The sequence below is a fragment of the Rhinolophus sinicus genome, chromosome 1, assembly GCF_057876585.1.
Source record: "Rhinolophus sinicus isolate RSI-liver-muscle chromosome 1, RSI-T2T, whole genome shotgun sequence".
Lineage (NCBI taxonomy): Eukaryota > Metazoa > Chordata > Mammalia > Chiroptera > Rhinolophidae > Rhinolophus > Rhinolophus sinicus.
This window is the reverse complement of record NC_142501.1, coordinates 120,570,448-120,585,924: the sequence shown is the minus strand read 5'-3', so window position 1 is coordinate 120,585,924 and position 15,477 is coordinate 120,570,448. Positions and strand designations below refer to the sequence as shown.

General features: G+C 35.1%; 1 protein-coding gene across 1 annotated transcript in view; it reads right to left on the bottom strand.

Moving 5' to 3' along the window:
- Positions 1–15,477, bottom strand: part of MALRD1 (MAM and LDL receptor class A domain containing 1) — a 544,472-nt gene that overhangs the window by 132,712 nt on the left and 396,283 nt on the right. The window contains exon 32 of the mRNA XM_074324842.2: positions 13,475–13,632. Within this exon, the coding sequence (XP_074180943.2) occupies positions 13,475–13,632 (158 nt within the window). The remainder of the gene's footprint in view (positions 1–13,474; positions 13,633–15,477) is intronic.

Here is a 15,477-nt window from a genome sequence, read left to right as displayed (position 1 = left end):
ATATCTCAAAGTAAATTCAGTGAGTTCATTCACATGAAACCACTGTCCAAACTATAAAGAGCTCTCCAAAGTTCATTGGTATATGTGCTATAAGGAAGCTTCTCTGGTCATGTTATTTAAAAAGCATACTACTTTCCTCCAGTGTTTAACCTACCTAGCGATAAGTACACTGAACAGTGTTGTGATGAGGGGGTAGGACCCTGATTCTAATCCTGGCTCTGCCAAGGCTAATTGGGTGTCTTAGGCTAAATTAGTTAATCTCTTTAAACCTCAATTTTTCCTCTATTGATTGGAGGATGTTAATAACTACCTGATAGATCTCTCATTAGGTTTAAACTAATATAATACATATAAAGTAAGTACCAACACTATGTACGTGTCCTTTTCATTACTCACATGCTTGCTATTACATATCATATATCATCTACTCTGAAAAAAAGAGCTAATTTATTAGGATGAGTCATGCTAATGAGTCATGTTAATGAGAATGTTAACTGGGTAATTTCATCATGAAGGGCTGATATTCTTTTGTGGGATTTAAAAAATAATGTCAGGGTGTCATTTCGGGTTTTTCAGGTTTATTTACAAAAGCATTGTTAGCATCCTTGTAAATACGTCTGATAATAAAGTTCGTGAACTCATTCTAGAAAAAGTGCTACATACGTCATACTCAATACCGCTGTAGTCAGCTCCAAAGTACTCCCCCTGGGAAGCTATGCACCCATGCCAGTTGCTTAGTCCATCCTTCAAACCAATTTTGGAACTCTTTTTCTGGAATGGCCATCAGAGATGTTGTACTACCCTGGATGTCCTGAATGTCATCAAAATGTCTTCCTTTCAATATTTTCTTTATCTTTAGGTAAAGAAAGAAGTCATTGGGGGCCAGGTTAGATGAGTAGGGAGGGTGTTCCAATACAGTTATTTATTTAACTGGCTAAAAACTCCCTCGTAGACAGTGTCGTGTGAGCTGATGCATTGTCGCAATTCAAAACCCATGAATTGTTTGTGAAAAGTTCAGGTCTAACTGTTTCATGTAACCTTTTCAGCACTTCCAAATAGTAAACTTGGTTAACTGTTTGTCCAGTTGGTAAAAATTCATAATGAATAATCCTTGATATTAAAAAAGGTCAGCAACATTGTTGCAACAAGGTCAGAAACTTAATTGTCCTACTTCATAAGGGGAATAAGAACCAGAGAGCTTTAGACATTTTCTAAGTTTCGGTTATTAGTAACTTAGAAATCTGGGTCTAGGACAAAGGTTTCCTGTATTTCAGTCAATTGCCTTTCATGAACATCACTGGGTTTGCAATAAACAGCACTGGCTGTATCAGAGGAAGAAGAGCCAAGAAAAATTTCAGCTACTATGCATGTGGAAGTTGAAATGGCTGATTTGTATTTAGCTCTACAACATTAACCTTACATTCTTTGAAAGAGGCAGGCAATTTAGAAGTAATCAGAAATAAAGCACCAACCAAATGTCTCTTAATAGTAGAACGGCCTACGTTGCACTCAACGTTAGCCTGATACTTAGATATTTTTTTCTCCCGACTAATAATATCACTGTACAAATCACCTTCAAAATGCAGTCAAAACACCTTTGCTCAAAATGAAGGAAAATTTAGACTGCAAAACAGCAAATAGAAAAAAACAAACAAACAAAAGGAATAGTGATTTGATTTACGTTTCTTTGAGTGTGCTCTGCAAATTTGTGAATATTTGAAAAAATGATTTCTGGTTCTGGTGGCTAACTGAAAACATATGTTTACCTGTACTTGTCAAGTATGTCCCATTGCAAAGACAGGAAAACTATTGAAATAAATCCACAGAAGCACCAGAAAATCAGAAGCATAGCTACCAACATACAAAAATAGTAAGAACTTTCTGGAAGTTTTCAATCAAATGGAAACTGTTGGATGAAAATACATAAATAAAACTGAGGAACTTGCAAATATCTACAGGTGAAGAAAAGACCAACAAAACAAAAAAAAACACAAGTGACTGTTCCAGGCAGAATGCTAGAGTACCTCAAAGAGATGGAGCACAAAGGAGCTGTGTGTGTGTCACCAGCTGGTAATTCAGCAAAGATCTCCATAAAAAGTCAGGTTGGTCCCTTGTGCCAGGAGTTGCTGATGCCAGCATTCATAGAACACGTGGGGTGGGCAAATATTGCTGAAGTGGGAGATCTGACACATAAGTTTCCACGAGTGGACACTGAGACCAGAGGAGTGAGCTGGTATTCCTTGTGGCTGCCACGAAGTACTGTGTTTTGCCGTGTATAATGTGCACCCACGTTCTTGGCCCAAACTCTCAGGGAAAAAAATCTTTCATTGTAATTTTTTAATTCAAATTTCTATTTGTTTACATTTAGGTACTTCTTTTTTGTATTCTAAAGGAATTTTAGCACTTATTTTTTAACATGCTATGGTGCAAAAAATTGTATGTAACAAATAATTCCAAAACACAAGAACAGATACAAAGTACAAGAAATTTTATGTACCGGTAACAAATTTACGATATTTACCCATCATAGAAGGCCAAGAACTCTTCATCGCTGCAAGTTGTAAGTTCAACAAAACCAATTATAGTATTCCAGGGTATTATTTTGCATATGGATATTGTTACTGATTTCTATAGTTACACCTTTAACTTATAAGCATAAAAAAAAAAGAATTAAAAACATTTATATAGATAAAGAATTAGTACTACCCATGTATAATGTGCATCCTTATTTTTCCCTCACAAATTTGGGCAAAAATGTGTGCAGTATACACAGCAAAATATAGTACTTGTACCTCCCTCAACAAATAAACAGGCTACCATTACATCACAAATGCACGCCCACTAGGAAACAAGGTTCCACCTTTTCTACCAGACAAACAGAAACCAGAGCTTTGACTCAGAATGCATGTGCACTGCTAGAGGAATGAATGGCATTTCTTACTTGGTCAGAGGAAATAAAACATATATAGTAATATTATTCCGTTTAGACTCATCCACATAAAGCAATAGAAAACAAAACTGATAGTAAATAACCAAACAGTTGAGAAAAATTCTAAGAGAGACTTTAAATTGAACAGAATACTAGGAGAACAGCTTGAGGAAGATTGCTAATAGAATAAATGGGAAATTAAAGAAATATAATTAATTTCCTTGAGAGAACTGGATCTCCATCATATCTATAAAATAGAACAGGATATTATGAAAAAGAAGCATTCAGAGTTCTTGGAAATTAACAATATGATTATGAAAACCCCAGAGATGAACTGAATAGCAGAATCAATACAGACTAAGTTCCAAAAAGTGAACTGCAAAACTGATCCAAGCAATCAGATTATATAAAGTGCCAGAAGATGAAGAGATGAAAAATTTTTAAATATATGCAAAGGGATGGCAAGGGTAGATCCAGAAGTTTCCACATCTGTTTAATAGCTTTTCTAGGAGATAAATTACACATGGGAATCTCCCAGTAGTGAAAAATGATGAGGGCTCATCAAATTTCCAGGGGAATTTATGAACTTCAGGGATCAAAAATATATTTCACTCACTTTCTGAGAGTAAATTAGGATATGTAAAAATTCTGGAGGAGAAATAATCAGACAGACATCGGTCTTCTACAAGGAAGACATAATGGATATTAGAATACATGGCAACAACGCCTTTATAACTTAAAAAACAATTTTGAACCTACAAGTTCATACCCAATCAAGCTGTCTTTCCAATGCATGATATGTTTTCTTCAGTCAATCAGGAACTCATAAAGCTTATCACCTATGTATGCACTACCTCTAAAATGTGTATGAACCAAACATGCTGTTATGGGTTGAATGTGCCTGCCCCAGAGTTCATATGTTGAACCTAAACTCGATTACTTTAAAATATGACTGTATTTGGAGATAGGAGGTGATTAAATTAACATTAGGCCATTAAGGTGGGTCCTAATCCAATTTTGCAGAAGAAGAAGAAATTTGGACAGAGGAAGGGCTATACCAGAGAGGATGAGCACACTCAAGATAAAAACCACATGAGGACAGGACCTGGTGAGAAGGCTGTCATCTCTGCAAGCCAAGGGGGGAGAACTCAGAAGAAATGAAACCTGCCAACACCTTGATCTTGGACCAGTAGCATCCAGAACTATGAGAAAATTGTCTGTTGTTTTAGCTACCCAGTCTGTGGTCTTTTATTACAGCAGCCATAGAAAACTTATATACGTACTAATCTAAAATAATTCAATATAGAAGATTGTATGGGAATGGTACAGAGTAATGAGCAAAGATATCTGTAAAGGTTTGATTTGATAATTACATAGTGGTGAGGCATTTGAAAGAATGTGATTGCCAAGGGAGTAGAAGAATTATTTACATCCTGAATCTTATGTTCCAGCCTATTTTAGTAAGTCATAGAGCTGTTTGGGAGATGAGCCAGGTCAATAAAATCTTGCCATTGATATTCATTTATTTGAGGAGTGGGTAGGTTAGTGGTATGCAGTTAATTTTCAATGATAATGGATAAATATTTAGAATGAGTTTACTAAAAATTAAGTATCCATTTCAGAAAAAGACAAAGCAATTACAATGTATAAATACTGGGAATAAGCAAGGACAGAGGATATCCAATCAACCCAACTAAAGACAGAGGTAAAGGGAAAAATAATGAAACAAGAAAAAAGACAAATAGAAAACATTATGATGAAATAGTAACCATGACACTGAATTGATTTATGAAAAATGGATGCTCAGATTATAAGAAAAAAAATAACCCAGCCATATGTTACTTATAACGGACATAATTAAAGCCACATATCATGGAATATTAAAAATAAAGGGATGGGTAAGATACTACTAAAGGAATTATTTTAAAATTGGTAAGAATATCCATGTTATTAACAGACAAAATACAACTTCAGAGAAAGTTTGCTCTCTAATATCTCAAAGTAAATTCAGTGAGTTCATCCACATGAAACAGGGAAAACATAAAGATGGATATTTCATATTGATAAAAGTTATAATTCCCCAAGCAGATATAACTGTCTTGAATCTTTACACATTCAACAATATGGCTTTGAACTATAAAGTGTTGAGACTGATAAAAACAAAAAGAAAAATTGAGACTTTTATAATTATACTGGGGGAATTGAAAGTATCTTTTTACTAAACCGACAAATTAAGTAGATAACAGTGAGTAAGGATGGAGAGGATTATGATTTATCTCTGTGCTTCTATCATCTCTCTAGCATCTATTTTTGTAGCCAGCTGAGGAGCAATCATTCTTTCATACATCTGGAGAAAATTTACGAATACGTATATAAAATTAATGTATGATAATGGAGGCATGTCAGATCAACAGGGGGAGGACAGAGCACTGAATGAATGCTGTTGGAAGAACTGGCTTGCTAAAATCATGAGCTTCTAGCTTCTCACTATACGTACACAAACGAATTATAGGTGGATTAGTTAAATCTAGAAATCAACGTTGCATAAAACTAAAATAAATAAGAATATTTTATTATTTTATGGTAGGAAAGTTCTTCCTAAACAAGGCTTTAAAAGCCAGAATCCATAAGGAAAATAGGTTAACAGGTTTCATGAAATAAAAAAGTAAAAGAAAAGTTGCTTTAACTGAACATGGCCAAAAAGAAATCTGAGAAGTTATATCAGCTTGAGAGCCAGACTTCTAAGCAAAGCTGAATTATGGTTTTGTCTCAAGGTGACTTTGCACTTAGTCCGTTTGTAGGTAAATGTAAGAAATACCTTCTTTTGCAAATTCCCATGTCTGTGTCTTAAAACTGTGACATGATTTTAATTTTAGCAGCACAACTCTTCAATGTGAGGTCACTTTCTTTTTCTGCTTTTTTTGTATTTCAAAGGGAAAGTCTATTTTGAAGGTCAAATTAGATTAGCTCCTTCTCTTGAGTGTCAGCCTTTGCATTTTGTGTGATTTTTCTCCATCCTGCCTAATTTATTATTTAATAGCAACTTTTAGCAGTATTTTTACCATCCTAAGGTTTATTTTTCTGTTTTACACAATGGTAGATACGATACACATCTCAGAAAGTTTTTTCTACCTGTGCTATGAAAGTCTCTCTTTGCTGTCAAGATCTACACATCCACCTTTGCTAAGCTGTTAACATAAACCTGTGATTCTTACCTTGTGATACATGATGGTTGTGTGTTTAACACACTCCACAAGGTGAAGCACGTTGTGCGATATTGTCTGTCATGCAAACTGCCTAGCAAAATGCCTACCACAGCAGATACAACCTTACTTTTCTTTTCTATTCAATAGGAACTATCAGATTAAAATACGGGACACTGATATTACATTGGGAAAATCTTGAATCGATTCTCAAAAAGGAACAGAATCACTAAAACACACTTTGGTTCATTTTAACTATTGTGATGGCATATTACTTGCAACACATCTTAGCAATGATTGCAGTATACCAGTGTGTGTGACATATCGTGAAATACGGCTCCAGCTGCTTTCCATATTTTTGCTTAAAATATATGCAATGCTCAAGTAGAGTATAATCTATATCTTCTGCAAGTCCGTTAAGATGCAGAAATTTGCTAACTATTCTCAACAACTCCTACACGTATCTCTACCATTAATGCCTGGGGATATTGTATATACTACTATTTTCTCCCTTAAACACAATCTACTATTATTCTCAAAAGCCGTACTGGATAAATTGTGTGCACCACTTGTGAAAAGAATGACCATGAAGTTCAGCATAAACAGGAATGAAAGAGACCTGATTAGTCTGGAACATCAGTTAAAATGTACCTTGGAAAAAAAATAAAATTATAGATGGAACATTTTTAGCAATTCAACAACTTTCATAACATATTATCATAAAAGATGCATTTAAAATTAAGCATTAATAATACAAAGAAGGAATAAAACAAAATAATCTGATGCGTAAATTTCCTTAAGGATATGTCATACAAACTAGTACCTATTTAATTTTAATACGTATTTTCATAAATGTGATTTAAACAATTTTGAGTATTTTTTCCTTTTGAAACAATATTTTTTCTCATTTTTATTTTTATTCAACAGATGCCTGGAAGAATTTATGCTACACAAGTGATAATTTCAAAATGAGCCAGGTCCTCGTCTAGGTGGTGACATCTCATGGTAATAACCAGAGTCTACGGGGCAGCTTAACACAGTTCAGCACTTGGTAAGTTATTTCTTCCCTGCACCAAATGGTGACATAATGCCCTGATTAAGTGAACATAACCTAAAATTCATTTCCTCTATTACTAGGAACTATACACTATATCTCATTGATTCATTATTATGATATGACTACATACATATGGGTGGTGAGGGTAGGTGCCAACTGGTGTATCAGATGTCCTTTGTAGGATATCTCAAAGTCCCTGGACGTTGCTGGTGCACTATGCCCCAAAGGGCCCACGGTCATTGTGTATTTAGGAAACACAGCTGAAATGGGTAAGACTCTTTTCCTTCTCTGCCAAACTTCTTATTCTGAAGTTCAGGGGTCTGGGAACATCATAGGGAATACACAGAATTTCCTTCTGCACTAACTTACAGAGAGTGACCCCTGAAAGGTCGGGCTCTTCTAACAGGACAACTGTAAGTCTAAAACCAAACTTGAGAGGATTCCAAAACTGACCAAAGGAGGCTTTAGTCAGTTTGACAAAGAGGGTGTCGTCTTGCTGGCTCTTATTCTGGAACTGCTCATTCAACAGTTAATCACGAAAAGCAGCAGAACTACAGGATTAAATGGCATATCGCTTCGGCAGTTATACATAAAACAAACATCTACACATTCATTTACCACCAGGCTTCCCAGTTCCTATAAAACACCTGCCTTCTCTATGCAATACTCTACTTTGCAGGCTGGGATAAATCAGAATGGTTTGGCTTTTTATCTGAAAATGTAATAGAAAGATCATAGCTGAATTTCACTTTGATCTCATCAATTGTACAAGTCTTCTTTGACAGGTGGAGCTTTATAAGATGCCTTTCATTGATATACTAATAAAATTAAATCATGCTTTATTGAGATAATAATCTTCATGTGCCAATGGAGATCTAAGTCTTACTCATCACATGTAGAAATTGCTTTCCAGTTTATCCTTATACTCCATTTTAAACCAAGTTGTACCTTCTCTGCTCCTGGATACCATTTTTTAACTTGTCCCCAGTTGCAATCATACTTCGGGCCTCCTCCTACCCACCAGCCCTTATCCCTTTTCCATATAGCAGCCACACAGACATTTTAAATTTTCCAATGTATTATTCCTTAATTTGATACTCTGCTATGGATTAAATGTTTGTGTCCTCCCCCAGTTCATATGTTGAAGACCTAATACCCAAGGTTTTGGTGTTTGGAGGTGAGGCCTTTGGGAACTAATTAGGTCATGAGGGTGAAGCCCCCCATGAATCATAATCATGGGATTAGTGGCCTTATAAGAAAAGATACAAGAAAGATGATCTCTCTCTTCCAGGTGAGCACATAGTGAGAAAACAGCCATCTGCAAAGCAGGAAGAGGGGCCACACCAGAAACTGAATGGGCAGATACCTTGATCTTGGACTTGACAGCCTCCAGACTGCGAGAAATAAATTTCTGTTGTTTAAGCCACCTAGTCTGTGGTCATTTGCTACAGCAGCTCAAGCTGTGTAAGATACTCTCCAATGACTTCCTATTGTTCTTAGAACAAAATCTAATCTCCTTACGGTTCCTACAAGGCCCTATATGAGCTGGCGCCTGTCTATCTGTTTGATCTTCTCTCTCTCTCTCTCTCTCTTGCTTATTTTGTTCCAGCTATACAGCCCTCAAATTCCTTCCATCTTTGAGCTTTCTCATTAGCTTGCTCCCTCTGCCTAGAATATTCTTACTCCAGATATTCATGAGGCTGACTTCTTTGTGTTTTTCAAACCTAAATTTAAACATCATCTTTTCAGAGAGGCTTCCTTACCATTCAATGTAAGATAAGTCTCTCAGCAGACCATAAATTATTATTTATCACAGAAAACTGTTCTACTTGCTCCAGAGTACTATATCACAAATTGAAGTTTTCATATTTATGTGTTTGTTTTTTTAAATTTGTTTTCTGTCTTCCCCTACGAGAGGGTAGTTTTTAATAAGTAAATGTAAGGAGGACAAGTTTAAACTGACTGGTGTTGACTCAAAATTTTTCACTGTTTACAAGTTAATATCTTCAAAAGATTTGTGTTTTCTTTGGATTGGCCACTAATACCAGATGGTACCAACGCAGAAAACATAAACTGCTCTAACATATTTCAAATAGAGAAAATTTAACATAGAGAATTGGTTACAAAGTTTATGGAAGTGATGAGAAACCGCCACGGAATTTGTGAGACAACCTATAGATTAGTATGTGCAGGAAGATGTTTCCATCCCTAAAACTAGAACATCCAAGGGAAGTAGTCACCAAAGCTGAGTTGCTGGAAGAAGATGGAATTTGGCAAGCATACGTGGTGGGAGCTAAAACTAACAAGGCAGGGCCTATCTGGAGGAAACTGAGTTATAGATGAGATGCAGCCGAAAAGAGAGAGAGAAGGAAGGCTTGTCTCCTCTTTCTGCTCTCATGTCTTCAGCCAATGCCTTCCTTAGGCCAAACTTATCCAGAAAAAGAGAGCAAAGGAGCCTGGGAAGTGTAGTTCTCTGCAATACAGAACAGAGCACAGATGGCAGAGAGTACACAGCACTTAACACAATTTCATAAAATTTGTGCTGGCCAGGAAGCACACTACCACAATCTAAGATCAGAAATCTCTTTTAGGAATTCCTTGCCTTTTTTATTGCCCCATAAATCCTTTACCATGAAATGTCATGTTAGGTATCTTCTTTGCCATGTCCTTTCTAAAGGATTTAAGTAATCAATGTAAGGAATAGTTTCAGATTAGCACAATTATCACCTACCATGTGTTCCAGAACATTTGCTACTTATTAACTCAAGAAGTCATCTGTTTATGGCACATTCTAGAGTAGTGTCTTTCAATCTTTTCAGTTAGAAAGACCTCTTAGAAATACATATGTTTTTCTTATTAGAAAGGTAACACATGTTTAATGCAGAAAAAAATATAAACTACATGAGTAAAACAATGAAAAAGATATTATCTTATCATCTAGAGATAATTACTCTAACAACTTTTGTGTGTATCCTTCCATATCTTTCTTTCCTATATCATTATACAGATATAGGTATTTATACAGATTAAGATATAGATACACACTTTAATGCACTCAAAATTAGATATATATTTTAAATGGCATTCTAGAATATATATTTCTTAATATCTGCTTTAGTTATTAATGAATCATCAGCACTTCTCTTTATCATTAAATATTCATTCACATAATTAATTTTTCCATAATGTTTCATAGAAAGAGTGAATATATTATATTTTACCAATTCCTAATAATAGACATTCAGGTGATTTCAAATATTTACTATTATAAAGAATAGTGAGATGAAAAACCTTATAAATAAAACATCCTGCATATCTATCTTTATTTCCTTATATTTCTAGATGAGGAACGTTTTAGTCAATAATATAAAAAATATAAAGCTCTTAATTGCCAAAATGCTCTTCATAATTGCCTTTTGATAGCAATGAATGAAAATATCTATTTCTCCGCACTCACACCACCATTGGATGTTATCATTTTATTCTTTTAAAGTCTCTTTTTTAATATTAAAAACAAGAAGTTGTTCCTCACCACAGTTCCAGATAATATTAGTTGGACTTTTGGTCTGTTACTTTAGGAAATTCATGCGCAAACTTAGGTTCTCAGATCCCTTACAAGGAATGATCTGTCAATCAAACTTCCCCATGTCATAGCTATAGACAATGTTTTTCAAATGCAACACATCAGTTGAAAAACCTTGCCCTAGAAAATGTAGTAAAATATGGTACTTTTATATACACGAATTAGAAATTATGAGAAAGAAAAAAGTTACATGTGAAAGAAGAGCATGTTTCTGGAAAGCCTCCATATAAAGGGTAGAAAGAACATGTTTCTACTTCATTAGTTCATTTACATGCAAATATTACACATTCAGGAAGTTTTCCAGTTTGGGACTAACCCAAGATTTTCCAGCATAAGAATTGAGAAAGTAAGACTTATCCAGTGACTGTGATCCATCAATGCCATAGGACTATTTATGAAAACAGTTTATCTTAGGTTTCTGTAAACCCAAAGTTAGGACCTTTTCAGTAGCAAGAAACACAAAGAGAATTTTACTGTCTCAGGAAAGGAGGATCCAGGATTTAAACAGAGCAGGCACCATTCTGTTTCTTCCTTTTTCCTTCGTTCTGAGTCCCTCTCTGTGTTAACTTCTTTCTCAGGCAATACGTCTCGCCATGCTGGGAAAGATGGCCCATGATAGTCCCAAATCCAGCTACACCTTTAAAACTTGTAATACAAAAGAAAGAGAAATCCTTCCATAATCTGCGTCAAACGCTGGAGGAGACTACCATTGCCTCTGCCTGGGTCACCTGTGGAGGTGGTAAAAGAAAGCCCTGGTGGCAGTCAAACCCACCAAGACAATCTGGAGTAGGGGAAGGCAATTTCTGTATATAAAAAAAAAAACTTACTTCAGTCTGACTACCAATTCCCCTCCTCTATTCTTTCCAGTAGACCTCTCTGAGTACTGCCTGGGGTATAAAAGCATTGCTACAATTAACTGTTGTCCTCTAATTAGAAAAACCAGTAACAACCAAAAGCAAAGTATCAGAAATCATGACTTGAGGCCAACATTTCTATTGAAAAGGCTGTCTACAGAAATGGTGGAAAGCAGTAGGCTGTTTAACTTGGGTAACTAAAGTAGCTGACTCTTGGTTAGGATTTAACATTTGAATTTTCAGGAACAAAAGCATTCACTCTATAGCACTGGCTGACAGCTGAGCAGCTGAAGGATATATGGATGCTCTTTTTGAATTGAGGAAGCAATATTTTGTTAGAAAGTGACTAACATCTTCTTGCGTTCTGTTTTGAAAGGTCTGTTGGCCTTTCCATTTGTATTGCTTCCATAGTAACAACCATCCACTCGTGTCTGCTTTAATTGCAGCAACCTATGTTTTGAAACTTCAGTAAAAACAATGTATTGTGAAGTCTTTTTAAGATGAGTGGTTATAAATTACCCTGTATAAAATTTAGCATAAGCAATAGGGTAATTTACTGAATATTCGTTCACACATTGTATGTAAAAACAATGAAAAAATCCAAAATTTTTACTTGATTTGCATTTACTCACATGTATCAAAACTGTTAAAAATGAATCTCTTTCTTTGTTCTTTTTACTGGCTTCTTTAGGAAAACAGACATTCATGTAGAATCAGTATAAATTCTTCACTTTTCACATGTTTATATTTTTACTTGATAAGAGCTTTCTTTTCTATTAATGGCTAAAATTGATAAGGCGTTTTTCCTTTCTCCTCTTTCCCTTGTTTCTTCTTCGATTTCTTTGGGGGAACTGGACAAAACCTGAGGAACAATGCTGGGTAAGAGATACTAGATTTTTGAAATCAGAATTTTTGCAAATTGGGTATTCATGGAAAAGTTACAAAGTCACTGAGTCTCAGTTTCTTTATTGTAAATTTGGAAAAAATATACTACCTCATGAGGTAAATCTGAGAATTAAAACTGCTAGTATATGTAAAGTTTATAATACATAACCTGAAAGAAAGGAATCACTTAATACCTGTTATTATTTACAAGGGGCAGTGTTTGAGTTAAAGACAAAAATTCCAATTGTATTAGCTTCGTGCAAAGTAACTGTGGTTTAAAAGGCTAAAAATCATTGCAAAAACCGCAATTACTTTTGCACCATATTTTTTTTAATAACAAGTGTTTGTATAATTTCAAGGCAATAACACTAGGTGTTGTGTCCTGATATACAATCTTTTAATTAGAAATCAAAATTTCAAAATTGGCTCATGATGACTGAAGAGCTCATTGATCTTTCATACAATGAGAAGTATAAATGTAGCAACTTGTTTCTTAAAAGACATTTGTGTTGGTGCAGATCTTGTCTTAGTTTAAAATGGAGCAGCCCTGTTGGTTTTAGTGTGAGCTGGTACATACTTAAAATCTTAAATTTGCTTTGCCTTTACTCTGTTTGGGAAAGAAAATTCTCTTCATCGTTATTCCTCTCATCACAACTCTTCACTGTCCCTAATCTAAGTTGTTATTAAAGATAAATGTAGACCCTGCCCATACTCTTTAATCTCTAGATAATCTTTTAAATATCAAGCACCATAATTGAGCTCTGGTGGCAGCCATGAATGAATAAATCTTGAATGAGATTAAGATGAATGACAGTCTGACTGTCAAATTCCCATTGCCCAGAAAGACAGGAGAAATTAATGGGAATCTGCGTCAATCAGGTGTTGTGTTACGACTGAAAAAAGGATGGTTACACACATGCTATGACTATTTTAGTGAAATACAAATCTGTCTTCCTTTTGTACCTTTAATACTCCCGCACTTCTGGGATCGATCATGTAGAACCAGAATCGAACAGTACACATTCCAAGGCTTGCCGGGAAGTGTTGGGAAGTAGTGATTCTTGCAGTGTATCCTTCTTTGGGGACAGATGAGTTGACATACAGGAAGTGCCGGCCACTACCTTGAAATAGAGGAATATAAATTGTTTTAGTAAAATGATATGTTTTATAGCATGACACAGAATGTATTTAAACCATGTACAAATTTCATTCTTTCTCCACACACACACACACACACACACATACACACACACAATTAAACACAACTCATTTACTTTTTGTGAGTCACATGTCAATACTATTTAATTCTTTGGACAGAAAACGCACTATGATTACATGATTCACAAAATTCCCCTGGGAATGTGACTTGTGCAGAAAGCAATCAACTATTTGTGTTGACTCTGAAGGTGGATTCCTTTTCTTCCAAGTTGCTCAAACCTTTCTATCAATTTCCCATAAAACAATTTCTATGCTGCATGTAGAGCAGGTAGTGGGGGCTGATTAATATTGTATTTCATTTTCAGTTGCTCTGATTTCCACACTGACCACAATAGCAGTGAATGGCAATAACTGCAAAGTGAAATGTCATTGTCAAAGTCGCCACATTATTTTTTCCTAAGCAATAAACAACTTCCATTCTCCTCTTGAATGGCATTAATGTGAAAAATTGATCCATCTAAACATAACTGGATGTTTTTTTTTCTGGTCAAAATGCATCATAGCTACTATTCCCTTTATGGCTTTTACTGGGGGAGATTATATATACTTTCTTTGCTTAAATATTTGTTTGTAGTTCTAAATTGGGGCTATTAAATTGTTTTCTAATTAAAAATCTTATTATTCTTTCCTGTAGCATTTTAGTATTGTTACTGAGCTATACGAAGTCTGACAATAAGTTCGTGAATTTGTTGTAATGATGTTGCTAACCTTTTTTGATATCAGAGGGATTATCCATTATGAATTTGTACCAACTGGACAAACAGTTGACCTAGTTAGCTACTTGGAAGTGCTGAAAAGGCTGCATGAAAAAGTTAGACGACCTGAACTTTTCGCCAACAATTCACGGCTCTTGCATCACGACAATGCACCAGCTCACACAGCACTGTCTGTGAGGGAATTTTTAGCCAGTAAACAAATAACTGTACTGGAACACCCTCCCTACTCACCTGATCTGGCCCCCAGTGACTTCTTTCTTTATCTGAAGATAAAGGAAATATTGAAAGGAAGACATTTTGATGACATTCTGGGCATCAAAGATAATACGACGACAGCTCTGATGGCCATTCCAGAAAGAGAGTTCCAAAATTGCTTTGAAGAGTGGACTAGGCACTGGCATTGGTGCATAGGTTCCCAAGGGGAGTACTTTAAAGGTGACCATAGTGATATTCAGCAATGAGGTATGTAGCACTTTTTCTAGGATGAGTTCGTGAACCTAATTGTCAGATCTCTTATGCATTAAATCATTAATTGTGAGTTAATAGTACAAGAGGTTCTTTTATGAAGCTTCCCTTTTTTAATAGTAATATTTTAAATTAAATTTATTGGAGGTAATGTTGGTTAATAACATTATATAAGTTTCAGGTGTACAACTTTACAATACATCATCTGTATATTCTACTGTGTCCATATATTTGACCCCCTTTACCCTCTTGTAACATCTGGTAACCACCATACTGTTGTCTGTGTCTGTAAGTTAGTTTTTTTATTTGTTCATTTGTTGCTTTTTCTTAAGTAGACCTTGCATTTATTTAGTTAGATTTATACCTAAGTATTTCTCTCTTTTTTGGTGCTAATGTAAATTTTAGTGTTTTTATATCAAATTCCAATTGTTCATTGCTGGTGTGTAACAAAGCAACTGACTTGTATCTTAACCTTGTATCCTGCAACATCGTTATCATTGCTTATTAGTTCTAAGAGTTTTTTCTTTTTTTCTGCAACATTGAAAATTTCTATATATACAATCATGT